Source organism: Cygnus olor, chromosome 7, assembly GCF_009769625.2.
Source record: "Cygnus olor isolate bCygOlo1 chromosome 7, bCygOlo1.pri.v2, whole genome shotgun sequence".
NCBI lineage: Eukaryota > Metazoa > Chordata > Aves > Anseriformes > Anatidae > Cygnus > Cygnus olor.
The window spans coordinates 29,131,347-29,158,962 of record NC_049175.1 but is presented as its reverse complement, the minus strand read 5'-3'; the positions used below and the strand labels follow the sequence as shown (position 1 = coordinate 29,158,962).

The following is a 27,616-nucleotide window of genomic DNA, read 5'->3' as shown; positions in this document are numbered from 1 at the left end:
GTCAGCACAAAGAATTGCTGTGCTCCTTTGTGCTTTTTCCAGGAAAACTTTGGTCTACCAGGAGAGATGTCTTGCAAATTAGAGAACTGAAGAGCTTCAGATAACACTACTATTTTGCCTTTTTTTCTTAGACAGACAGCAAGCATTTCAGCTATTATTTGGAAATTCCCAAGCTGTCCTTATTTAGTATCCATAAGGATAAATGTACCACAAAATCTAGTAAAGACCCCCTCTGTCCACTTGTTTTTTTCGTTAGGACATCATGTCAAATAGGGTAAGAACCTTTTCCTCCTGTTGGAGTAAACTCACAAATATTACCTCCTGATTCCTCACCAGTCACAGGGAATCTCATCAGTCACTGGCTGAACCATCTGCATTCTTCTCTGAGAAAACTTTTGGGAAGTATTTTGGTTGGTTTTCACTTTGCCAGATTAAATGACAAACAGGCAGATATTCAAAAGAAATTAAAAAACAAAACAGGTCTTTATTGATGTCATGCTCAAGACTTCCACAAAACAGTAATTCATTTTATTCAAACAATTGTAAATTTGACTTATGAAAAAATATGCCTCACTATGCCACAGTTCTTGTAAGAAAATTAACTTAATACGTTGGTAATTTGGCCCTAATAACATGTAACTATTTTCTTAGAAGATTTATATAAAAAAAAAAAAAAGTATAGAATGCATTAGCTGGGAAAAGGGTGAATAACTTATCATTTAGCAGTCTAACCAAATCATAAAACTTACTTTTCTGAACTAGCTACCAAATGTAAAGAGAATATAAAAAGTAGGAATATGATCATCATTGATGTATCTCCAAAATACAAGATCGAGACAACACAGTAACTAAAAAGGCACTTCTGGTTTCTGATTCAAGTAAGTATTTCCAGTCTTGGCAAAATTCCTCACAGACAGAAGTTAAATCTAAACATCCACTTGTAAACATTCACATAATTCTATCATTTCAACATTAAACCCTTTTTTATTTTTTTATAACAAAGCCTAGACATTAACTTTCTGTGGATTCAAAACTTCTGAATCAACAATCAGATATTTGTATTTCTGCAGGCAAACAAATTGCAATACCACTGTTTCAGGTCGTTCTAACAGTTAGTTGTCATTTGCAAAGCAAAAGTCTCCAAAGTGGCATTTTAATAAGGCATCATCCAATTACAATTTGCCCAATTTTAGAATAAAATAAAATTAAAATGTTTGTATTTGTCACATTTCCATACTATTCAACTGAATCACCTACAAATAAAACCACCTTTTGCTAGAATGATAACTAAGTAATTTGACTTCCATATTAAGCACAGAGCAACCATTAATCATCATTAATAATGTTCATAAAAAAGGAAATGAATAAATTAGACTATGAACCACCCTTTTAAACAGCTACAAAATCAGTTTCATCTCTGGACATTCCCATAGTATGACAGTCTTCAGAAATTTCCAAGGAATTTACAGTTCCTTGAGCTAGTAGTGAGAGAAAAGATGGAGTCTCATTGATACTTTTGAAAATAAATTTTACAATCTGTTTTCTGGAATAAACCTTTATGGATCAGGTAGCTAACTCGCAGAACATCTTCAATACCCATAAATCAAGAGAGCCACACTAAGGAAAATCAAAATAATTTGTATTAGCTGTAGGGTTGGTCCAGAGCATTTCTTTCTTTAAAATCTTGTATATTGTCCATCCATCAGATACCCCAGCTTATGCAATTTATAAATCTAGTGTAATTGCATTATATAAAATAGTGTTATTCCAATTTATAATCCAATCTCCACCCAAAAACATATCCTGATCTCACATCATTGGCTGCATTAAAATCTGCTTTCAGAAGTAAAGTTCCTTAGTGAGCATAGACACTACGCAGGGAATCTGCTTCTTCTCACTGAAGCGTGGATCATCAGACTGTGATTCAAAATTTGTGGCAACCACATAGTTGACCCGTGTGAGGATCTGCATGATCTCAAGTTGTTTTCCATGTTCATTTAGCACAGAGCACAGAGACTGCACAAACCAGGAGCCTCTTCCAGGATTCCTCCATGAATAATAACCTTACAGGGAAGACAGATTAAAAAAGTACATTATTTTTCCTTTTTTCTTATTATCTTGCACTGAAGAATGGAATATCAGAGACTTACTAGTTTGTGTGAAAGATTCTGGATTTACAGTAACTGCACACACAAAGTTTAATTCTTATTATTTGCATCACCTATTCTGCTTTATTAATGTGGAGAATAACATCAGCTCCCCAATCCTTACGATACCAAGGTACCATTCTATATTTTTCCATAGAGCCTTATTTTTGTATTAGCTTCATGCCATAAACTATCCTCTTCCTGCATTCAACTCAAATTCAACATAGTCACTAAAACGGGCTGTGAAATGGCAGTATCCCCTTCCTCTGCCATCTGTAATGTCAGTGCCTTCTTACCTGCCAAATCTGGGCTTTCTCCTGTTTCAGTGGTAGCTAGCATGAAAGGTGCAGATACAACACATTGGCCCAACATACGCTGGGTCTTAGCTTTTTGCCCACCAACGTACACCAGCTTATCAATGAGGATCTACAATGCTAGGGCTAGTACTGCAGCAGCTGTGATGGATGCATTAGGGGCAGAGACACAACAAGTTCTGTAGAAATAACATGTTTTATCGGAGTAACTATTACACTTGGAAAATGTCAATTGAGAACTGAAGATAGGACTTCCAACTTCTTCCGGCTATATTAGTAACTCAAATCAAAGATTAATTCTCTGCCTACAAACTTTGTCTATGCTGTAATAAAGGAGTTCAGATCATATTTTTTTATCAAGCAATTTAAAAAACATATTTAAGATAACTTATTTCTGTTCCTGATGATTATAGCTTCATACTCAGATTCACACTATTTTAATTATGTACCTCCTACAAAGTCACTGCTACTGTGACATGCATACTATACTTTTAGCTCCACAGCACTACAGTAGGAGTACTTTCTTTAGAATCTAAATTCTCATTAAAAAAGAAGGTTGTTAACCACAGTAAATTAAAATTCTGAATGTTAGTGAAAGTCAACATATACAGCACGTCTATTTGAACTTCTGAAAATAAAAATGTTACGGTTGCTGAAGACAAAAAAACAAAATTAAAATTCTGAAGACGGAAAACAGAATTAAAAAAAAATCTAACAGAATATAACTGTTTCTTTTTTATTTACTAACACATACCTGGTTACTGAAATTTAAATGTAAAAATGCACATCTAATTTACAAATAGTGTGTGATTAATTCATATGAGTGATAAGTTGTCAGGCTTCTTTCCTCCCCCACTCCTTTTATTTTTTTCTTTTTACCTGGCACTGTGGAATATGCAAACAGAAAATCTGCTTCTACTGGAATTTTGTATCTGGGATTGGCATCTGTTTCCAGAGTGTCATTTGCAGGTCCAGAGTCAGTTTGTATACCTTCATCAAATTCAGAGCCTCGGCATGCCTGAAATAGCAGTGAAGACGACAAGACCAGACACGTGACAAAACACGTCTTCCCTGCTGCTGCAGTAGTGTATTATATTTACCTTAGAGCTATTACCTGAATGAAAAATAATTTGGGTTTCCCTATAAGACTTTTACATTTGTCTCCTCTGAAGAGTGCAGTCAGATGTTTGATAGCCATAGGTCCATCGGTGCCATAGATGAGGCCTTCTTCCCCGTGGCTTAGAAGGATACAGGCAAAGCAAGCAGCATCACTGTGATTCTCTTCAGCAGCTACAAGTCAAATACTTTTCAGCCAAAAGGAAGTAAAACTTTAAATGAAAACTTTCTGAGACTAAATGTAGTGGGCCTCTTCTGGAAGGCATAAGGAGTGGATAAAGACACAACCCACTTTTTAATAATGTGATGAGTACCTTGAATAAATGAATGCAGAGTTTAGCCCACTGGAGTAAACAGGCCGAACTCTTCACTAAATGACAATGCTCTTCATCTACTATGACAATAAAACTGTATTTCTGAATTGACTTTAGAGGAAGAGGTGGGGAATTAAAGCTAATCTGTTCAGAAACACAGTCTTTCTACACTTCCTAAACTTCATTTAGAGGGGCCTAAGCAATCTGTTCTAATCTGACCTGCTCTGTGCAGTGCATAACTTGAGTGATCTCCAGAGGTCCTTTCCACAATAAATTATTCTATGATTGTAAATTTTTACCTTGCTTCAGTAGTTTTTCCATATCATCACAGCTTCGGTCATTGTATATGTGAACCTCAAAACCTAAGTTTCTAAAACTCTTAGTTAGATCTCCAGCATCTTTATCAGTGCCATTGCGTGTACCCATTCCTGTCAGAAAAGAAAGAATACAGTTGATTGCACGTTAGACAATTCAAAATAATTTACATATCGGAAGGTGATATAATTTTAAAACAATCCTCTAATGTTAATTTTCAGCATTTAGAACAGTTGTGAGGTTCTTTTTAATGTAAAATAATGCAAAGTTCAATGTTAACATGTATCTTATCCTGAAAACTGTTGGCATACCTCCAGAATCTTGGAACATGGAACCTCTGTGGAGGATTCTATCTCCTTTTGGTTATGCAGACTAACACATGCATAAAGCACCCCAAGGAATTATTGTTGAAAAAGAGTCCCTATGATACCCACATAAAAGACACTGATGTAAATTCTTTGGAATAAGCTCTTCATTTAATGTGTTTGCCCAGCATGTAGGGGAAAAAAAATATGAAGTTGACTATAACACAAATATCATCTGCTTCAAAACTGTACACAGTCTGGAAAGTTAAAGGCATCTACCACAGGAGTGTGAACCAAGCACAGCTACAGATACTAGCTTTTGTAGCACAGCTACGGCTATTAGCTGTAGTTCAGGGACAGGAAAGTCATAACATGGGCTGCAGATACCAAAGTTCAAATTTTAACAACACAGCCTTAAAGTCTGGGACAAAAGTTTAGTTTGAAGTTAGCAGAGCAAAGTGATGTCACTTTGCTCTGCTAACTTCAAACTAAACCTTTTTGAAATATCTACTGCAAAGGAACTGCAAAGAGGTGCTCCAATGTAAGTATTAAAGAACAGGAATAAACTGTAGGAACAACTATTTCTCAAATAAGGTAAGTATAGTAATTAAAAAGCAATATTCTGAAAATAATAGGTTTATTGATAAATGAAAGTATAAAAAATCTAAAATCTGTAATGAATGTCATCAAAGAAATCACAAAATGGTTTAGGTTGGAAAGGACCTCTGGAGGTCATGTGGTCCAACCTCCCTTCTCAAGCAGGCAAAGAACATTACCTGTTTTATCTTCAAAATTTTTGTTGTTTATAATAATACATTTGCCAACTTTCTTGTAGTCCATATTATACTGGAATGTGGGTGTAACAATTCGGTACTGATTACTGAGAGAGGACTTTGGCTGCTCTTCTCCATTCTTCTTTTTTCTGTGTGAACCAAATGAAAATACTGTTAGTGGCCAGTCACATGCAACGTGCCTATTTATCTTGACTCAGACTATTGCAGCAGCCTGAACTCGTGCTTTTATTTCTCTCTTATTTGTTTTCTTCCTTCATATTTCAGACAGAGATGTAGAGATATTAACTCATGGCTTAAGTCTTGTCATTTCCATGCAGCGATTACTGTACGCTATTGAATTTTGATGACGGTAAAGTCACACTTGACTGAACTGCAGCCAACAGCAGACCCTGACCCAAATACCATGGATAAAACAAATGGGCTAAACACCAAGTCAGGCTTTTGCAAACTATGGTTTGGGACATAAGTACTGTTTTACTTTTGCTACAAGTAATTCATGGAAACACAGACAGATCATCCTTACTAACTATTCCAAACATGACAAGAAGATACACAGTATACCCTATAGCATGACAGGATTTGTTTATTGAATAATCACCATCCCTAGATTTTATGAAGATTGATAGTTTCTACTGAGAAATGTTATAGGTGTGAACAGGTCATGTGTTAACTTGGTCTGTCAATCAATAGTTCGAAACTAAGCAAAATCTAAGTAAATTTTAAGTGTAATCTCATCAGCATCTGAACCTCACGTTAGAAAAAAATTCCCTATAAATATTCTCCATTCATTCAGCTGTGCACTGACCTTTCTGCTTTCTGAGGGAACCATAGATTGAATGAGAAAGAGCTGCTGAGAAATAGCATGGACCTTACCCACCAATTTACTCTAAATGAAGAATTATAGAACAATCTGTTACAGCCAGCATGCCCGCCTGAAGTACAGTCATGAGGAACTCAACAGTATTTGCTCTGAGGTGGACTTTTTGGTCCAGCCAGGTGGCTTCCCATTTTGAGATCTCCACAAGCAGAACTGAAGCCAATGAGAGCCTTTAAAGCATCTGATGATGCCTCAGAAATAAAACTGAACTCTGGAGCAGCACAGTTAGAAACATGCTCAGGAAAGGGCAGAAGGTATCAACAAATCTCTTACCGATTTAGTCCAGCATTCTGCTTCCAATAGTACTTACTGCTGAAGTCTGGGAGGAAAACATAACCTGTTTTCTTAGCACAATTAACTGCACTTTACAGTTTGTTTTTAACCGAATGAGATTTTTCCCATAATTTAAGCTCCTCATTCTGACATCTTTCTAGAGAATTACGAAGCTATTTGCTTCAATAACAGCCTGTAGACATGAGATTGCTGCAAATTGATGAAATGTTGTTTAGGAAACGTGCTTTCTTACCTACCTGATTTAACAATTGTTTTGGCTCCAAGCGTCCTCTTTTTTACGACTAAAGGACAGGCCTAACTGGAAACCATAACAAACCGTCTCTGGATGATTCATCATATATAAATGCTACTGCAATTCAATTTTAAAACAGTTTCTTCATATCTTTGAGTGCTCTGTTATAAAGCACCAAATCAAATAGCTGCACCTAGTGAGTGTTGTGTCTGTATTCTTTTTACACATAACCCTCCTAATGTCATCTCCTCTCTTAAGAGTTCTTTTAGAGACTATGAAACTAGGTTTTGAATTGTACCTACTTGAGGACTGTATTTGATACTCTGAAAGTACAGTGTTTTTTTTCTGGCAAATCACCAGTATTGGTATTCTCCCTACATACTACTTCTTGAGGGCCCTGGGAGCAATAATTAAATATGCTTTGCCTCAAAAAAAAAAAAAAGATTTTAACCATTTTAAAGAATTATCCACAGTTGTATGGTGTTAATATCACATTTGAGTTTCAAAGAGATCTTGGATTCTTATTTTAGCCTAAAATTTCCCCCTATCCCATATCACTAGATAACTCTTTAGAAAAAAGAAAAAAAAAAGAGAAAAAAATTTCAAAACAACAAATAAGCACTCAGATCAATGAAGAGGCTAATTTCCTCAGTCCACACTGGATTCAAATACTACAGATCTACCTGGCTTCACCAGCTTCCTGACTACGCTGTATGACTAGCAGTGGCTGTTACATATAATAGGATATTTTCATGGCTGTTCTACACAAATTCCTTTTTTATCTAGCCCATGAACACTTAGGACAGATCTACATAAGTGGTACGGCGTCATGCTTATACTGCCCGCTCTCTTAAAATGCTGGAAGTGATCTACTTGTAGACCAGAAGTCAGGCAGTCACGTTACCCTACAAAGAAGCTCTCTGAAAATAGCAGCTGGGTGAACTGGCCCCGGAATGTAGCCCCACAACTTCTGCTCTGAAACCACTTCACTTCCGAGTTCAGGAGTTTGCACTCATTCATGCAGAAAGTCTCAGGACTGTACGGGATGTAGCTACTGCTGGCATTTCCAAAAGCAAACCAGAAGCTCTGGGCTGTACAATGTCAAAATGTCACAGACGAGCCTTGCCAGCACAGCAGTCTGCACGAACCCTTTATTTCATTTCCCCATTCCTTTACAAAAGATAGTATGGTTTTGTTCTAACAATTCTTTCCATCCTGAACAGGATAATCAGATAATAAGCAACCACGGTGTATCTTACAGGGTTACGCCTATCATTTCTTTACTGGCAGAACAACAAAACAGTTCCAGAAATCTTTTGGTATCTGTCCAAACTGAATGAATAAGGTTGTGCTATATACTTATCCCCACTCTACAGTCCAGTGAGAACTCTTTTTTTTTTTTTTAAGATTTTGTTTGCCGTGCCAAAACAGTGCAATATGGGAATTGCCTGAGTGACCTAAGCTGATAGTATAAAATCCCACTCTTCAGTTTAAACAAGCTAAATAATTGCAATAATGATTAATAATGTAATAAATACGTACTTATCAGTCCTTAAGGGAAATTCCTTGTTAGTGAGAGGCTGGCTTATGACTGAAAGGATAAAGCTTTCCAGAGAATTTTTTTTATTTTGTAAGCGCTGAACTGGACACATGTTAATATAAATGTTGACTTGTTCTCTAGGCATCCTAATCACAGTAGTTTCTGAAAGGGTTTCCATGGGTTAATTATGTGCTGTTATAAACTGTTTTCATCTATCTGCCGTCAGTTTTATTTCCTTCTGCTTCTCTGACATCCAGCGTCATCCCTCTTTTTGAATTCAAACTTGCCCAGACTAAATAGAAGCTTGAATTTTATGACTGTTTCCTCTTTCTTTAGCCTTTAATTACAGCCATGTCTTAATTCCCCACTCCACTAGTGGTCAATGTGATCTTTCCCTTGGACAGAAACAGTCTTTCAATCAGTGCTCTCACATATTTCATGGTCTCTCCTTTTGGTCAAGAGCTCAGGAAGATCAAAACTCCAATTTGGCACACTCATATATCTTGCACGTTTTCATCCTTACCGTGTCTCTAAATCGAGGGCTTAGGCTTGACAATGGTCTGTCTGGGAATGGGACTTCAATGGAGATAAATTCATTTGCACCAGTAGTAACTTTGATCTTGACTGTATAAAGGAATGCTAGTTATCACAACAAATTTTCCATTACACTTTGGATAAACTATGATGTCAGTATGTAAAGATATCAGGATTTACGGATAAAAATACCACTGTTAACGTTTAAACATCCTTAAAGACTATCTTCAATAAAAAAATAAAATCTTGTCAATTTTACTGAAAGCAGTGTCTCTTAGCAGTCACAATTTCCTCTACTTTGGCTTCCTTTCTACTAGCATTCCTCTTGCACTATCTTTGCTACCACATATGTTACTGGTATGACAAACCAACGTACTAAGAATCTGTGTACAGGACAAGGGCTGCCTCGGTTGTCCCAGTCTCTCATCATCTCTTCCACCTGCTCCAGCCAAGCTCCTGGGCTCAGGTCCTGATCATCACTTCCTACTCAGAGGATGGGAGGGGTTCCCTGTTTCACATTTCTTTGTTTTTACGTTTTTTCTTTTCTAAGGGAAATTATAGTGTTAATTAGAAATTAAATTCTAACAATGATATTACAGGGCATACCTGGGCTTTGAAAACAGCTGTATTCCTTTTTATGCCACAGAAAGTCAGGGACTTTTGTTGCTATACTAGAAGATGTAAGTAGCTTTAAAAAACAACAATTAAGATATTATTCAATTTAAGGAAGTTTCCATTCATAGGAGAGTGGAAAAGGTTAAACTGATTCCATGTATTTCTATCCAAAGTACACACACACACAAAAGAGAGAACTCTGACTTTTGTTCTATGAAGTTCAGTAAATTTAAGTTTTATTTTATTAGGACTGTCCCAGAATATTGTGATAGCTTTTTTTTTTTTAGTCTGGCACGTTTTTTTAATCTGATGCGCAGCCATGTATCATTTTTGAATGACTGGTAACGGGTTTCTATTAAAAAGAAAAATTGTTTGTCTAAAAAAGTGTGCTTATTTTACAGAATCTCAGGGTTGCTTCTGGAGTCCCCATACCTTTTGCCATTGGAAAGTATATTTACTGTTGTTTGAGGTTGTCAGCCTTTCTGTTGAGTCCACGCAAAAAGATGACAGTGGTGGTACAGTGACAAAGTCCACAGTACAAATCTCAGTTAATCCGTCAACATCCAAAAGAACTTTGATGCACTTAACCTTGTGGGATGGAAGGCACCTTGAAACTGCAGTGCTCTTTTTTTATTCTATTACTAACCAGTGAGGTGTCTCTCTCATGACTTCTATATTTGTCGACCTCTTAAAATACTGCATTTGAATAAATTCCTCACTGAATAGAGTGGGTAAGCATGAAGGACAATATTTTACTTTTAAGACTTCTACAGAAACTTTGGTAGCCTATCGTGCTGATTTTATTTATATGCACTTTGTGTGGTTCTATGCTGCTTTATCTGTCTTAAAAGCCCCACTTCTTCCACTATTGCACGTATAGTATACAGGGTGTTTGCAACTACTTATCACAAGTGCTATGTTTGCTCTCCTGGGGAAAACCTCCCGCAGTGGATTTTCATTCTTCTCTTTAGTAAGCAGTTAAAGGATAGATGGGAAACACTGAAAATGCAAGGAAGATTTTGTCTGAATTCACAAGGCATCATCAAGTTCTGTGTAGTAAAGCTGAGTGTGGTGGAGACCAATTCAGAGTTATTCTTCTGAAGAAGTGATCAGGAAACAAAATTCATAAATTAGACAAATCAAGGTTCAAAATTTGGTTTCCTGTTTCTACTCCAGTCTCAATAATTAGGGGTCTCTTCGTATGTCTGTTGCTTTCTGATGATCATGCATGGATATGTCTTATTCCTATACAACCAAACTGCCAGCTTTAATACTTTTAGCCTGTTTCAATACTTTATCCAGTCTAATTTCACTCTATTTAGTACACTTTTAATTGCTGTACACTTTCCCCTCTTTGATTTTTTTTTCTCTTGGAACCTATTGGTAATAACAAGCACAAGACACTTGTTAAACCTGACTAGAGCTTTTTAGATCTTAAGTACTTTAAGGCAGACTCTTTGTTCTTTGTCAGATCCATTTTGGTAAAATGTCATGCAGATTTAGAGCTGCATGCAAATAATAGATTATCTTGTTGCCTTTTCCTATTAATATTGCATCAGGTTGGCAAAGCAGCAACATTTCTGGACAAGATGAATGTGTCACTATTTGAAGCTTCCTTTATAAAATGAATATTCTTTTACTGTTAATAACCAGCAAGCATAAATTATGTGGGATTAACTAAGCATTACCCAGAAAGGCTAGTCCAAATACTACATCTGTGTTACGCTGCATTTGATTATATGATTCTGGGTCACACGCTAGCAAGGCTGCATGCTGGAATATGAAATACAATCTACTTTAAATACTAATTGGAGCCACTGCATAAGAGATTGGCTTTTGGGAGATCTCCATTCTGTTTGCAATCTGCCTGTGAAACACGACTGGCTCTCAAACCTTTCCTCCTGAATATACCCCAGCAGCAGATGCGATTTCCACTTCTCTCTTTTTCAGACAGGTAACACCTTACCAACGACTCTCCTAAAAGAGCTTAAATATAATTGTAAACCAAGTCAGAAAATAAATACTACGCCTCACAATCTATTACTTTAAAGGTTCTCCAAGCTTCCAAATTATGTGCCAGTTGGTAAACTGAAAAATGGCTTAATAGTTGAAGTAACTATCTCCTGAGGAAAAAGGAGGAATATTTGATAATATAGGAAGAAGTTCAAGTAAATATTGCATACTTTCAATTTCTTTACAGAAAGCTATTAGCAAATGATTGCTGACTTTGATAAACCAGCACCAACAAAATAAGCAGTCCTTAGAAGGCCATTTTTAAATATGCTCCAGAGAAATATTAAAACAGTTGAAAAGATTTCTAATATTGAAGTCAGAATCTTTTCAACAAAATAGAAACTCTTCATTTAGAAGAGAAAAAGGGTCCTACAAAATTGAACATAGAAGTTCCCTTAAAAGCATCTACATGTAATTGCACCTATATTACTTACTGTGGCAAGGAGATTGCACAAAAGGCATGAAAACTGACAGTGTCAATCTAGAAAACAATAGCAAACAAGCAACACAATACAAAAAAGAAGCATTTAAACAGAAAACAAACAAACAAACATACAGTCCTATACTTTTGTTCCCTCTAATAGATTAGCCTTGTTTTCTATGCTAAAGACATTTTAAAGTGGTGAAGCAGATCAATTTGATAACACCGGAGTGTACGGTTTGTATTTATCAATGACAGAAAAAGTCTGGCCAGTACTTTCTTCTTCACGTACCACTCTGCCAAAGTGCCTAAACCACAAAAGTCATTTTTAGGAAGTGGTAGAATGCCAGGAAGTGGCAAGTGTGTTTACTCAAACACCACACCCCCTAGTGAGCACACCCCACAGACCTACTAAAAGTAAGAGGACTAGACAGGCCGTAAAATACAGTCTGCTTCTGACTGTTCACAAGATCAGGGCCATAGTAAATATTTAGTCTTCAGCCTCCTTTTAAACTGCCAGTTAGTTCGTGACTTCTTTGGAACAGGATTGTCAGCTGACCGAACAAAGATCATTTAAAATCATCAGAGGAAAAGACTTTTCCTTGAACAGACCTGATATGAGGAAGCTGATGAAGAGAGTCCCTTGTTTCTTAGGAAAAAAACATGCCCTGAGTCCTTCTTCTAACTGTAAACACACTAATCTTAGGATTCATTTTGAAAGGAAAATATTCTTGTATCAGTCCTGAAAGAAAGGAGTTAAGTAAACAACGGAATTACTTCCTTGAACTTGTGAAGATACTAATAGGGCTGGGAAAGACCTGAGCTTTCATTAACAATTTCTTTGCCCAAGGCAAGACTGGGTTCCAGGCCAGTAAAACAGTTTCATATTAAAATCTGACTTTTGGTCTGACTTGCTATGAAACATGTAGCAGTATTGTTACAGGTTTTGCAGAAAATTTGCAAAATAAAATGCTTCAATTTTTTAAAGAAATCCTGGCATTTTCCTAAGTTTCTTGTAGCATGCTGGATCACCTCCAACAGTAAAACACAAGCCATAAAAAGTATTTATTAAGATAACATGCTAACTATGCTTTGCTGAGTTAACTTGATGAAAAGTATTAAACAAACCCCAAATGCTTGACTGGTTCCAGGGGGAAGATACGTGCTGTTACCAACATTCAGAGCGATATAGCTGTGCTCAGGATGGAGAACTGAGTTCGAATTTTGCTTCTGCTGTTGAGTAACTTTGAGAAACTAATTCCACATCACTGGACCTTCATTTTTTCATTACAAATGCAGCCTAAACAAACTTATTTCAAGCAATTACAGATCTCATAAAGCAATTACAGATCTCATGGCTTCTGTACAGGATGATAGTAGTGTGCAGTAACCTAGAGAATGAATTTAAAATCCCCTGTTTTGCCCTTAGCAAGCACACGTTTGCACAATCTTTAGGTCCAGAGTAGGTGAGGTAGCTTACTGGCACGTGCCTGGTGGAAAAAACTGCTGCAACCAAAGGCATTTTTACTGTGTACTGTGGAAGTCTACAGGGGATTTTAGTCCAGAAACCACTCCCTATCTTTGGTTACTGCACATTATCTTCCCTGAATAGTAAATAATCATATGTAGGCATTAACAGTTTTACGTTAACTGCAAAATACACAAACAGTTGCAGTCCACAGAATATGGCATTCCCCTAAAGGCCCCTGGCACCTTAATGGCCAATCTGCCACGGTTTATCAGGTTGCAGCTGAACTGCAGCAGTGGCTGTGTGCATGTTCCACATCCTTTGAAGCCACAATCTGAAGTGTATTAGCTTCAGCCCCAGTATGGCCTTGCCTACCACAAAGCTTCACAAGTGCAACAGTCACAGAGGCGAGCAAAATGCACTGGTGACCTGCAGCATGCTCACTGCAGTAGCTGACTCTCCTGTGTGTGAGCATGAGCGTGCTTTTCCTTTGATCTCTTGCAAAACGAACCACACAACCCCATTCAGTAGTTTCTACAAACCTGCAGCTTGTTTTATTGGAAGCATGGTTTTCAGATTCATACCGAAACTTTTTCAAAGATTTGCTGTGCCTAAATAAAATATTCCAGTGCTTAAATGCCCTCACTATTAAATAGCTGCTTGTCTGAATTTATATCTTGTGTACATTTTCACTCTGTTGGATCTACTTATGAATTCTTTTCTTGCAAAAAGAGCCTATCTCCTAATACCATATCCCACATATACTTAGATAGTATAAACAAATTATCTTTCAACTTTAGAGAAACTAAACAGAATACATTTTAAATCCCTCATTATAGACTTTTTTGTTTTTCAAAACCTGAACTACCCTTGTAGCTTTTTTAGTGCCATTTTAGTTTCAGACTCCTCTCCAATCAGGAGGGAAAGTTTTCTAAGAGCTTGGAAAACAGAGAAACCCAGTTAAGCACAACTGGAAACACACTGTGTAACTGAGTTGAGCTATTTGAAAGAACAAACCTCAGACTACAACTTTTAACATACTTTGTACATTACAGCTATTTCTGGAGTTCTAGTCGTTGTACCTAAATCTATCACAGAATCACAGAATCACCTGGGTTGGCAAAGACCAACCAAGGTGGATCCTAAAGGCCAACCATCAAGCTGACCTACCAAGTCCCATCACTAAAACATGACCCTCAGTGCCAAGTATCTCACTGTCCTAATTTTGTGTTAGTGATGGCTTTAACATAACTCAAAATCAAAACCATGGCTACATTTTTATTCATTAAATACAAATGAAGCAGACGGAGTACACTGGTGCTAAGCCAGTCCCACTTAGTAAAAAAAAAGTTTCAACAGTCTTTTATGACTAATATTGCCCACATTTCACGACAGTTAAAAAAAGACAGGATAAAATAAGATAAAAATAAAAACAAACAGCAGGTAGCAGTATCCTAGTCTTTGGGCACCTAATATTGTATGGATATTTTACAGCCTACACAGAAATTTGGAGGTGTAACACCCGCAGTTGACCAAAACAGAGCAAATTCTAAACTCTCAACCATCAATTTGTAATTCACCTTCAGCTTCCTAATTAACTTCCTGCATGGTATCTGCTGTGCAGGTCTCACAATATTATATGCAACATAATATTCAAAAGGTGAAATTTTATCAAAAATAATATTGCTTGCTGAAAGGCTTTCTACTCATTTCTGGAAAACCTGAGCGTATACACCTTCCATGGGTGTTCTGAAAACTGAAATCTTGCACATTAATATCCTAAGTAGTATAAAGTATATAGGCAACTCCCAGTTATACAATAAAAAAGATACAGCCTCTTTTATCTGTCATTGGTACTAGGAACTATTAAGAGGTCTACAGAGGCTGCTTGGAAAATGACTCAAAATAAAGCAAAACCCCCAAATACAACTTCTAAGAGAACATTCTAGCTAGGATTACCTATTGGAAAACACCAGTATAATTATTATTAGCTTGATATAAGCACCACAACCAAACTCTTTCAGGGTGCACATCCATGAGACTTCCAAACAGGTGGCGGAGAAAGGAGGAGATAAGTAACTTTCTACAGTACCTTGGCTCATCATCAAATGGCACTCCACACTGCATCTGAAAATAGCTTCAGCTTGTGCCAAGAGCAAGTCTAATCTTCTTTGCTAATGCTAGGAGCCCACCATGCTCAGGGCTACATTGGAGAGTGAAACAGGTTGTGTTCTGTGCTCAGGCCCAAAGATTCGCCTATGTCAGCAGTGGGTCACGCTGGACTTTTCTATGGGGCTATTCAAACCCTCACAACTATCACCCTGCGAGCTGAGGTCATGGAGGCCTGACCTACCTTTGCTGACAAGCGGAAAACACGCTCCCATCACTCTGATTCTATCACTGCTCCTATGCAAAAGTGTAGGAAAACAGAGCAGATCTTGAGATGCAGGTGGAACAGCAAGCTTTGCTTTTTAACACACCTTCCTTCCTTCTCTAAGAACCCCATTCACCACCACTACAATATTTACACAGTGAACGTTCCTAAGAAAATAATGCAAAACAACACACACGGTTTACAAAACCCTCTTTTTTATTCTAATTCACAGAACTATTTCCCACATTTACTCTGACACAGTTTTTGTTTATTATAAATTTGGATAGTCGTTGGTCGCTTTAGAAGGTTAAAAATGAAAATATACAACAGCTTTCCTCCAAATTTTAACTGCTGACAAGCAGAGTTTATTGTAAGGAAGGAAATAAATTACTACAATAAAAAGGAATTAAGCTACTTAGCTCACTGTTGTGATTGCTACAGATATAGTTCAAGAATAACCCAGTGTTTGCTGTGCAGCACATGAGAAAGTCTCCAAGGAGACTGGAAGCAAATACTGACTATGAATTAATGACTTCTTAATACTTTAGGCTAGATGCTATTTGAAGACACTTGGGTATTTCCTATATGGCATGTTTATTAAGTGTCCAAGGGAAAGCACTGCCCACAGTTGTAACTCGTTGTTAAATGTTCCTGCCGCGTTCTCTAGAAGTTGAGTTCTAGATCTAACAAAAAGTACAGTAACAAAAAATAAAAAAACAACCTCCAGCTTAAGAGAGAGTAATGAAAAAGAAACACCTCTGTTGTACTATGTTAAAGTCTCTTTTACTGTCTATGTAGGAATTAATATTAGCAGACTAGAGATGCCAAAAGCTATTACTTCTGAAATTAAATGTTCAGTGCTTTGGGGGACATACTCTGGTATTTAGCCTGTGAAAGCAAAACCCACAAACATCAAACAAATTAAAATGATAGCCTTTACAGGATGCTGAAAGGAAAGATCATCACCCATTTACAGAAAAAAACTAAGGCACGTGGTGATTTGCTTAAAGACGTAGAGGAAACCTAAGGCTGAAGCAAGTGTTCAGTTCAGATCTCTGCATTCCAGCCCAGAGCATAAATTCAAATAATGATTCATTGGCTTTTCTTTCTTTTAAGGTAACTTGCTATTTTTATTACACCTAATTTAAGGATAAAAGAGGTACTTAGCAATAGTTGGGTTTGAAATGTTTGTAATATTCTGTGGCTGAAAAACCTGCAACAAAACTGCATTTTTTACTTTAAAACTGTGAAAGTTATGATAAAAAAGATGAGGTAACATACAAAGCATCATTTGGATTTGAACACATTAATTTCAAGGCAGAAACAGCTGATCTGGAGGCCAATACAGTTGCTTCACAACCATACAATGATACCAGCAGTAGTTTTTCAGTAAATAAAGCAATGAATGTATTAGATCAAGCACAGTGTTCCCCAGTGTTTCCCCAGTTTTGTCCCTCAAAAAACCAAACTGGGAAACTCTAGAAAACATATGCAGATGTGAGAGCGAAAAGAGAAATACATGATGTGAATCTGTTCTTCACTAAGTTCTACCTGCAAAACATCTTATAAACCAAACAAGAAGAAACTGTTGGTAACCAAAAGTGAATGGAAAATATCTCCTGAAAAGCTAGAGGAACAATAAAAGAGCAAGGCCAAAACAAAGACAATTTTCTACTCCTGTTGCAGCTCCAAAGCTGAGGTTCAGTTGTGGCTGAATCTCAAAAAGGAGTATTTATTCTTTGCAAGGTAGGATTATTTATTTTGAGAAATGTGACTATGCTGATACATGGGGCGTGAAGTTAAAACAGCTTTAGTAACATCCATGGTTCCTCATTTTGACGCCATGTGGCCCAAATAAATACCATACAGATGAAAACACCCCTATATACCTGTGAACCCTGGATATTTAATTGGTAGATATCATAACTCTTGAACTACAGAAGTAAGATACGCACTGATGTTTCCTGCAAATTTTCAAATTAATTAAAATAGAGTCTCAAACTTTATAGTAGCCTGACTTGGCAGAAATAAATAACATACAAATATTTTGTTACTTTACACTGTTAAACAGATGAAGTACTCTTGGTGAGTGTATGTCAATGAACCCTACCAGACTCTCAATTTCCTTATGGGGATTTTGTTAAAATACATTTCATGTATTCGACCTTCCAATACCTAAAGGGGGCCTATAGGAAAGCTGGGAGGGACTCTTTGTCATGGAGTATAGTGATGGGACAAGGAGTAATGGCTTTAAGATAAAAGAGGGTAGATTTAGATTAGATAAAAGGAAGAAATTCTTCACTCAGAGGTGGTGAGGCACAGGCTGCCCAGAAAAGCTGTGGATGCCCCATCCCTGGAAGTGTTCAAGGCCAGGCTGGATGGGGCTTTGAGCAACCTGGTGTGGTGGGAGGTGTCCCTGCCCCTGGCAGGGGGTTGGAATTGGATGGTCTTTAAGATCACTTCCAACCCTAAGCCATTCTATGATTCTATGACTCAAAATTTTTTGCAGTGATGATACTACAGTATCACAGTTTCAATGGTAACTCAGTATTTGTAATTCTTATATATATATTTAAATGATGTTTCCATCATTTAAATGTCTGTTTCCAGACAGCAGAGCTGCAGTGGATAAAAGTAACTAGTAGACAGAGGTTTCTATATAATTAAATTAGTATAAACCTGGTATCTAGATACTACTAACAACTACCCTCTTCTGTATTATGCTTCTTCACTGAAGCCGACCATCATGATTTTTAACAGAGCTAGTGCTAGTCTACCAAATCTTGGGCATTTTCAAATGTAACTTTAAAAAATATAATAATACATTAGGAATAAGAGAAATCCTAGCTCCATATAATACAATGGAACACAAATTCTACTCCATTTCATGACAAATTATGTTACCTGGATGCTAAACTAGGTTTTACTACTCTGTTTCTCAATCTCCCTAACAGAGTTCCCTAATAAAAGACTCCAAATGAAGATATTAAATCATCCTTCGGAGAAGTAGAGACTATTTTTAAAGTCTCAAAAAGCGTAACATGAATACATGCAGGAAAGAAGAGAAAAAAAAATATGGGAAAAGTTCTATTAGTTTTTAATTATAACATAAAGAATTTAAAAATGTGTTTCAAATCCTCAGCTCAATATTTGCTTATCAGTGTCTTTTAAAGTTTCGTTTGGCTCAGGCTTGCCAGAGCGCATCCTGAGGTCTTTGCTTTCTGAAATGTAACTTTTTGGTTCAACTGCAAGTCTCTGTAATTTTTATCCTTTATGTTGTGTTTTGTAGTAAACAAAAATGAAACCCGTCTGCCATCTAGTGGCTAAAAAAACCAACACCCCTAAAACAAGCCCAAACACTTTCCTCACCCAAATTATCTAAGTAATAGCACTTTTTTTTTTTCCGAGAAAAGGAAGTATGTAGAAGAGAATTCCCATAAACTGTGCCACATAAAAAAGCCACTCTGTGCTTTGTTCTGAGATTCGTCACCTCCTTGGTAAACCAGGGTCACAGACTTCTTGGAGAGAAATGTGCTATATCGAAGAAGATTTTCACCTGTTTACTGCTCTTGTACATAAATCTCCAGTCACAGCCAAAGGAAAAGGAATTGAAGCTGTGAAGCTACTGGAAGAAGTTGGTCTTTTTGCATGCCTTTGAATACAGTTTCTCATTGTTCTGTTCTCTTCCACATTAATATTAACATGCGGATCTACCAAGCTAGTTGTTTTCCTACCGAGATTACGTATTTTTAAGCACTAATAATTGAAACAGATGCTGAATTTCCTTGAAAGTACTGCACAGCTGGTAAAAATCTGGTTGCTAAAACAAAACAACAGACCGTATAATTGCAGTCAATCTAAAGCTTTCCAGACACCTTTTTTTTTCAGGTATTAATTTTATGTTGCCAAAGTGGAGTCTTGGCAATCAAGAACCACTCCAGTTCCACCTAACAGTACACCTAACCTAGTATCTGGTACTGACTAGTAATGAGAGTTAAGAGAACAAATGAAAAAAATGTGGTACGGAATATTCTCAGAGAAAACTCATTTAGGGACATCTTGTACCAAAGATTTTAACATCAGCATTCCCACCAGCCTTTTCTTCCATATATTCATCTAATTTCTTCTGAACTCAACTAAAGTATTGACATCTGCATATCTTGTGACATTTTACAACTTCATTCTATAACTGCACTCTGAGCTATGTTGAAAATACATCTGATTATTTTAAACTGACTGTATAAACTTTTCATTGGATGCCCCCTAGTTGTTTTGTGAGGCACCATGACCAGTCACTCTCTATTCACTTTCTCCTACATCACAGTCACTATTTTAGATCATACCCCATCTTTCTTTATGCTCTCACATTCTTTTCCTATCTTCCTCCAGGCCAAAGAGTTTTAGTTTCTGTAAGACAAAGCCTTTATCAGTGTACTTGGATTTTTAAGACCTTCTTGGTAGAACAGCAGCTCATCACTCTTTAAACTATCATCAGCTTCTTCAAGGAGCTTTGATAGATTTCTTGGGCTTTATTTTTTTTTCTACAAAATCTACGTTGAATCTTCTCAAGCACCTCATATTTATTCTTTTTTTTTTTCTGTATTTATTTTATCTGAGTGATTTTTTATTTCTAAAGAAAAATGTTTCAAATTGTATCTTCAAGGAGTTGCCAAAAGATGAATGCCTCAAACTGATGAATAGCCAAATTACTTGAAAATTTTCTTATAAAAAAAGAAAAGTGATAGAAATGCTGATTCTTGCCTTTCCTTCAGGAATGATTAACTTTGAGTTGCATAATTTAATAATAATATTAGCATATCACCTCTTGTAAAGAAGACCAATCGTATATTAAAACACACATTTAATAAATTTTAAAAGAAACCTTTGAAAAGTATTTAGCAAGATTTAGAAATAAATGTTACATTGTCTATTTTGTATTATGTGAGTTTTTGAAAATTAATAATATGCATACGCATCATAAAACACACTTGAGGAATGAGAAAATGAGAAACAGCAAAAGTAGAGTGATTTGCTTAACTGCACATCAAAAGTCTTCTAAGACTAAGGCAGCTTCAGTTCTCTCACAGATTTGCTATACCCATTAGCCTCTCATAATAAGCTGCAAAAATAAAATTAAATGGTACATATACTTTCTCTGAATTATCCTCTTCACTTGAATGTGTATGTCCAATAAAAAAAAAATCAAAACCTCTCTGTAAATGCAATAGTCTTAGTAATAAACACCTGTAATAAAATACCAGAAGTTCACAATGAGAAGTAGTCTTTTTCTGACATTCAACAGTATTTGTAAATTTTACATGTTCATTTTTTGTCTTTTTCATTTTCAATCCCATTTATCTAGTGTTTTCAGGAGTACAGACAGCAGTATATAGTTCTTGCTGCCTGTACATTTAATGGAAGTGAGATTATTCTTCAGTGAGACTACTAGGCTTTAAAATGAAATGCTTTTAACTTCCTCTGTAATGGGTTACATCTCTAGACTCAGTGAGGCTTCTTTGGGCTACAGCCTAGATGGCACATCCAGGCTTCAAACTAACTTAAATAGTCAGCAGGGGATTCCAGTGATGTAGGAGATTAGCTGAGCTGACTGCAGTAAAATAGATAATTAATGGCATATTTAATTCCCAGCTCTATGAAAGGGCAATGTTTAAGATGAGGGGCTACAATTGATGCTAAATGAACTTAGTGGTCTCTTGACTACCAAGTAAGCTGATGAGAGATACTATAGGTCTCTGTAAATCAGAGCAGCTTGAGGGCTGTTCAGCTTTAGGGTACTGATTAGATACATTAGACCTTACACAACATACAGCTTCTCTCTGTCAGACCCTCTTTGACACTGTGGGCACGGCACACTGAATACTAGAATCCCATTAGAAGAGTACTATCATAGCTGATAGAAAAATAACAGAAATAAAAGTAGCAACTTACTTTGCAAAAATTGAGAGTCTACTACTTCTGTCTGGCTTTGCATCAACTACATCATCTCGACCTTCATCACTTCTCTCTTCAGTAGAATTATCAACGTGGTGAGCTCCTGACATCTACAAACAGAAGTACAAGAACGTAAGTGTTCCTCAATGAAGACTATTATTTCAGAAATTCTTATACAAACCGAAACATTAAACCAGATACATGTGGGATTGCTGGTCTCGTGTGATACTTAAGGAAGAGTGGCTATAGATTTTTGACACCGCATTAATATGACACTGCACGTGCTCAGCCATCTTTGTACTTAATACCTTGTGGTAGTTACCAACACGTGACTTGTCTAACAGTACTCAAAAATGCAGATAAGGACAGAAATAAAAATCATTTTATGATGCAAGATCTTATGTCTAATTCCCTGAAAATTTTTCATGCTTGGGAAGAGGTGCGTTGAGAAGAAAGCAAGGACAATTAACATCAAAATATTTAGAACTGCAGTCCCACCTGGTACAGAAACACCCAGAAAGCTCCTGTGTTTTCATTTGCATAAGCAAATGAGCATAAGAGAAAACTTGGTGTTATCTTCCATGGATAGAATCTTAATTTTTAATTTCTCTGTTTTGTCTATATCAACCGTAAATACCAATTTTATATTCTTCTAATGATTAATTAATACATGTGTACAGTCATTAGGAAAAAACAGGAGTGTTTCTTGGAAATTAAAAGACACTTTTCATGACATAAACCAGCCTCTTATGCAAATTGTTATATTTCAGCCAATTTTTTGTTACTCTGGTGTAAGCTTGGAACATCTTCAGTCATCTCAAAAGGGACACTAGGTACCACATGGCTTAGTTGGTCTAGTTACTTTTTTTGTGATGAAAAAAATTGGTCTCTCTTTTCTTCTGTGTACCGAGTTGACCATTCACTAAGTTTACTTAGATTGTTAAACTAGCAGAAAACTGTAGTCATTTTTTGATAGCATAGCGATCTGCATCAGCTCAGCACGGGGTGAGAAGAGCAGCAGAGAAGGAAAAGCAGGACCCCCACATCTTTGCTCCCAGTGGGATTTGCTGAGCCGTTTGTCCAACTCCGGCCTCAGATTTTCAGGAGGAAAAGCAGCAGCTTTTCCTGCCTCATCCCCGTATTTAGGCAGATTAAAGTTGCTTTTGCAACGCGTTTACTCAGTAGTGTACAGGTCTGTATCTAGCTCGGGCAGCCTGCAGCAGGACCAGGCCGGCTGCATGACCCCCAACACCACCCAGCAGGTTTTTGAACCCCCCAAGAGCAACAGCAGACCCGCTTTCGACAAACAGATTTGTTAGCCACGTTTAAAACAGGTAAGAAAAGAAAAGCGAGCAGTCGGAGGAGGCCGAGGAGAAGCCGCCCCAGGGCAGCTGCCCCACACAGGTGGGGCAACTATCAGCGGCCATGCCCGGAATCGCAAGCACGCCTCCAGGAAATGGCCGTGCGGCCACCCGACGGGACGGCGCCCTTCTACACCCCGCTGGGGGGACAGGAGGTAAGGCCGGCCAGAAGAGAGGGACTGCCGGCCGGCGGGGAGGGGACCGGGGGGGCCGGGGGAGGAGAAGCGGAGCCGGGGGAGGAGAAGCAGGGCCGGCGGCGGAGAAGCGGGGCCGGCGGCGGGCGGGGAGCGGGAAAGCGGAGGGGCTGGGGCGGGGGGGGGCGCGAAGCCTCCGCCTTGAGACGAGCGGGGAGGGCGGCCGGAGGGGCAGCGAAGCGGCGCCGGGGCTTGCCTTGGCGCTGGGCTCCGGCGAGGCAGAAGCGAAAGCGAAAGCGGCGGGGCGGTGCCGAGCCGGCGGGCAGGCAGGCACCGGGGAGGGACGGCCCCAACCCGGCTCCGCTCCGCCCGGTGCCCCAGGGGAGCCCCCGGTTCGTCCCCCCGGGGCAGGGGACTCGGTGCTGCCCCGTGGCTGTCCCTATCTGCCCGTAGCCACAGCCTGGTCACAGCCAAGAGAAAATTAGAAAATTGCCAGGTTTAATAGTGGTGCTCCCTCACACCCCCTCAAAAGAAGAGCCTTAAGTTTCATGGTGACACGAGGTTGTTTAGATCTAAGGAAATTTTTTTTTCCCTTATATAAACTTCTGTGGCATTTCCGTATCTTTCCAATTATTCACTGTGTTGCATCTCTGCTAATTACGGTATCCAACTGTGTAGCCGCTGCATCAGGCCCAGCAGTCCACTACATGGACTGAAGATTGGCACGGTCTTACTAATTACTCCTGGATGCGGGCTCCAATCCTGCAAAATCATACACCTACCCAGTGGTGCGTGGTGTTTAACATTCACTACCTGAAGAGATTTACATGAAAGCGACATTTTTCACCGTAACTGCTTCTTAATTGGCACAAAACACAGGCATTGTAACAAACAGCCTTTTGCTTCCCGACAGGTCACCGCTTCGATGTGAGAGAGCAGCGTCTGAACTGCGCCGCGGCTCTCGCCTCGCATCTGTGTGCTGCTGCTGGGCCCGGCCTCGTCTTTGTGGGATTACGCCTGTAGCTCCTGGTTGGACGTGTAGCCAAAGTTTGCGCCTGAGAACCAAACTCTGACAGAATCCCATGGCTCCTCTCTTGCCATCTGTTAGCCGCTGCTTTTCAAGGAGCCGGCACCATTTCTAAAACTGTAATAGAGCATTACGGGCAACAGAGAAACTGGAAATGTGTAGATCTTCGAGTAAATGTGTGGAGAGGAGAGGTGGGAGTGGACTATGCCATAACCAGTAACGAGTGGCACTGGCTCCTGAGCTTCAGAACACCCAAATATGCTTTCCTGATGATGTGTGGGGTTACCAGGAAATCCGGTAGCTGTATGCCAGCTGGCTTTCCATGTCTTCATGGCTAAGCTTATCCATTGCCACCTAGCCCTCACAGGCGTATTAGCAGATCTAGAAATGTCTCTCTTCCCAAAGTCATTGTACTGCTATTGAAAAAGTAGTATGGTATTTGATAACACTTCTCAATTTTGAAGAGATCACTAATAGATTTATATGTGGGGAATTTCTGACTGAAACTGTCGATGAAACCTCTCTTTGTTATTTTCATGTCAGTTGCTGACATTCACAAAGTGAAGGGTTGATTCCTGAGTGTGCTGCAATACCTTTCTTAACTACATGTTTAACTGATTTTAATGCAGAATAAAGTGTTAGATTTTTCAGAAAATTTCGCTGGTTTTCAGTGATGAGTAAGGGAGAAATTAGAAAATAGAGAAGTAGAAGAAAATACCTTGCTTCAGGGCATAGAGTGATTGCTACCTGGGGAAGGGTCAGGAAGGAAAATTTTTCTCACATATGATATTGCACAGCTGGCCACGTGTGTTGTTGGGCAGAGGGAAGAGCCAGCAATAGGATGCATCAGCATTCCTTTTCTTATCCCCAGAGACTCACTGCACTCTCTAAAAACATTAATAATGAAGCCTTTGAGTGGATATTTGCATTGTAGAAAAGAAATATTTAACTACCATGTAAGCAGTTGTAGGATGACAATGGAGCACGCCTTTGGGAAATAGAAAGGTAGATGGTGGGTACATACTAGAAGGCTTGAGGCAACTAAGTAGTACCTGTCTGGAATAATAACTTTGTGCTGTGTTCTGCACAACAGCTGTGAAAACAAGGGTGAGTCGTTGCAGTGACCTGGGAGGCAGAGGTGGGGATACTTCTAGGACGGAGAACTTGAATGACTCTCAAGATATTCCCTCCTAAATTATGGTTGTTAGGATTTTATATATTTTGCAAGAAAAGGTGGATGGTTTGATACACTGTTGGGAATATTGGAGGTGTATGATATGATACACTCCCAATGATGTATGATACACAAAAGCTTTATGAAACTCAGTAGAGTAATGCATTTCAGTCAGCTTGGCGTATGTGTTTGGGTGGGATTTATCTGGAATTAGGCAGGGGTGATCTGTTGCACTTGCCATGTTTTACTGGTTTTAAATGTGTGGCATTTTTAGGTTATGATACGTGATAAATGGGAATATTTGGACAATGGAGGTCTCATCATCTGCACATGGGCTGTGTTGTGCATGCTATGCACACTTTCCTTCAAGCTTTCAATTTAAGTTGTGCCACATCCTCACCATTTCACTTTCTCATGCTCTATTAGAAGTGCCTGCAAAATCCCCTCACTCTCAAGTTTTCCAGACACTGTCAACAAAGGGAAAGTGTAAGCGCAAGTCATGAAATGTAAACAGTTGTTGGTTGGTTTCCAAAACAGCAAAAATGTAAAAAACTACTGTACAGATTTGGAAAGCAGCCCCATAGTGTTTTTTCTTCAAGTCTTGGGAGGTCCTGGCACTGATAAATATTTGCCAGCTTTCTTATGATGTTTTTGCAAGCTGGGTTTGCTACTATGCTAAATTTGATTAGCATGAACAGACTGTATGAGCCCACGTATCTAATTAGCTGCGTGGTTCAGAGAAGGTTACGATGAGGTTGGGCTGGTGTTTGAACTTCTACAGGCAGCTTTTTAACAACCACCCCCAGTTTGTGTGGTGAAACAGAACCTTTTTTTTTTTTCTTACGGTTGCCATGAATTGTGGTGCCTGGCTTCCTGCGATTCATGTGGCTGGAAGGGCACAGCTGCTGTTCAGGAATGACAGAGAAGGCGGCCCTGACTTGAATGTCTGTTAAGAGGGTACTTTGTGTAACTGGAGTGTGCTTTTAGATTCAGATTCATGATTCAGACATGCTCTAAGTTTTCTATGCAGTTAATTCAATGAATGTAAGGTGGTTGGAGAGGTAACAATGTTTCTTCCTACTAATTTGCACTTTCAAGGTACTGTCTCCTTGTACTTTATACATAACTGCAGTACTTTTAAACTGCATTGATTAAGGTTCTACTGTTAAGTAAAGCCTTTTAAGATTTTCATTGATATCAAAAAGCCTTTATGGGACCTTACTAAAGGAAGAAAAAAACCACAATGAGCTTTTAACTGAAGAGAAAATGTCTTGCTAAGATTTGTCAAGATAACAAACTTGCACTGGTTTTGTGATTTAATTCCTTGCAAGATCAAAATGGAGTGTGCGCTTTGTAATGACACCAGACAATGCTTGTTTTTTCAATAAACTCTTTCTTCTGTTACAAACTCTGATTTTATTCCAGAGTGGTGAAGAACAGACCATGCAACAGGACAGTTTTGAGGTGCTCAGAGATGGGCAACTCTTCAATAGACTCCAGCAGAACCAGTGCACAATGGATGCAAGGGAAATAGTGTGGCTCGGAAAGAAAGTAACTGTATGGGATGTTGTTGCTTACCATGCTTGTTTTTTGGAACATACTGTAACCTAGGAGAAGCAGGAGAACTTGGAAAATCGTTGCTGACTTTCAGCCAAGCTGGTAATCTGTGTTGCAGTGAAAAGAAACAAACATGCTCTGTATATCTTGAATAGGTTCTCTCTGTGCAATAAAGAACTTTTAGCTGTGTGACAAGGCTCTTGGGAGGAACACATGGTGCACTGTGCATCCTAGAGTTCTGTCCAGATCTTAAGCCTTCCAGGGGCTCCTGGATCAATGATTTATTTCATGGTTTCAACAAAACCAACTTGTTTTGTTTCTGTGTGTTCAGGGATGTATTATTTTCAGTACCTCCCAGCGCTCGTTTCAGGAGTGAGTGCCTTAAGCAATGGATTTTCCGTGCTGGGACAAAAGGAGGTTATGCATCTTTTTTCTTGCCACAGTGTTGGAAGAGGGCTGTAACATGGATGTAGAAAGGATCAAGACAACTTGGACTATTTAGAAAATAAATGATATGTTGACACTTGCAGTAGATGAACACAAAGAGGCTGCAGCTGGTAGTATGCCTGACGCTAAGTAAAGAGAGGACAGCCTGGCTACCCTGACCCTAACATAGGTCACTTGTATAAATATAATGGCTGTTTGGGACAACATGAAAAGCTATGTGAGAAGAGAACTGGAAGAACACCAAATTATTTTGGTTCACAGGTGTAAGCATGATAAATATTATTGTGATGT

General features: G+C 38.4%; 1 protein-coding gene and 1 long non-coding RNA gene across 4 annotated transcripts; one reads left to right on the top strand and one right to left on the bottom strand.

The window, feature by feature from the left end:
- Window positions 1-464: 464 nt before the first annotated feature.
- CASP7 (caspase 7) lies at window positions 465-23,518 on the bottom strand. 3 transcript variants are annotated; one of them, XM_040563802.1, is made up of 7 exons: window positions 23,377-23,518; window positions 21,619-21,735; window positions 5,288-5,433; window positions 4,191-4,319; window positions 3,576-3,751; window positions 3,341-3,479; window positions 465-2,063 (listed from the first exon to the last, which is right to left on the bottom strand). In XM_040563802.1, the coding sequence occupies exons 2-7, from the start codon at window positions 21,663-21,665 to the stop codon at window positions 1,840-1,842; spliced, it is 861 nt and encodes a 286-aa protein (XP_040419736.1). In that variant the 5' UTR covers window positions 21,666-21,735; window positions 23,377-23,518; the 3' UTR covers window positions 465-1,839. The 3 variants fall into 3 exon arrangements, with proteins under 3 accessions (XP_040419736.1, XP_040419734.1, XP_040419733.1); XM_040563800.1 differs by having other exon boundaries at window positions 21,623-21,735; XM_040563799.1 differs by lacking the exon at window positions 23,377-23,518 and adding an exon at window positions 22,488-22,606 and having other exon boundaries at window positions 21,623-21,735.
- LOC121073138 lies at window positions 23,011-26,722 on the top strand. Its single transcript, XR_005821522.1, has 2 exons — window positions 23,011-23,141; window positions 24,034-26,722. It is a non-coding gene; the product is annotated as an uncharacterized LOC121073138 (long non-coding RNA).
- Window positions 26,723-27,616: the final 894 nt, after the last annotated feature.

Bases quoted from the DNA above. Each gene is read 5' to 3' on its own strand.
- CASP7 (XM_040563799.1), bottom strand. From the start codon at position 22,544: ATGGTCAACTCGGTACACAGAAGAAAAGAGAGACCAATTTTTTTCATC. The intron at 21,736-22,487 runs GTAACTAGACCA...TTCTGTTTGTAG, and splicing joins TTTTTTTCATCACAAAAAAA to ATGTCAGGAGCTCACCACGT. The intron at 3,752-4,190 runs GTAAAAATTTAC...TTTGACTTGTAG, and splicing joins GGAAAAACTACTGAAGCAAG to CTGCTGAAGAGAATCACAGT.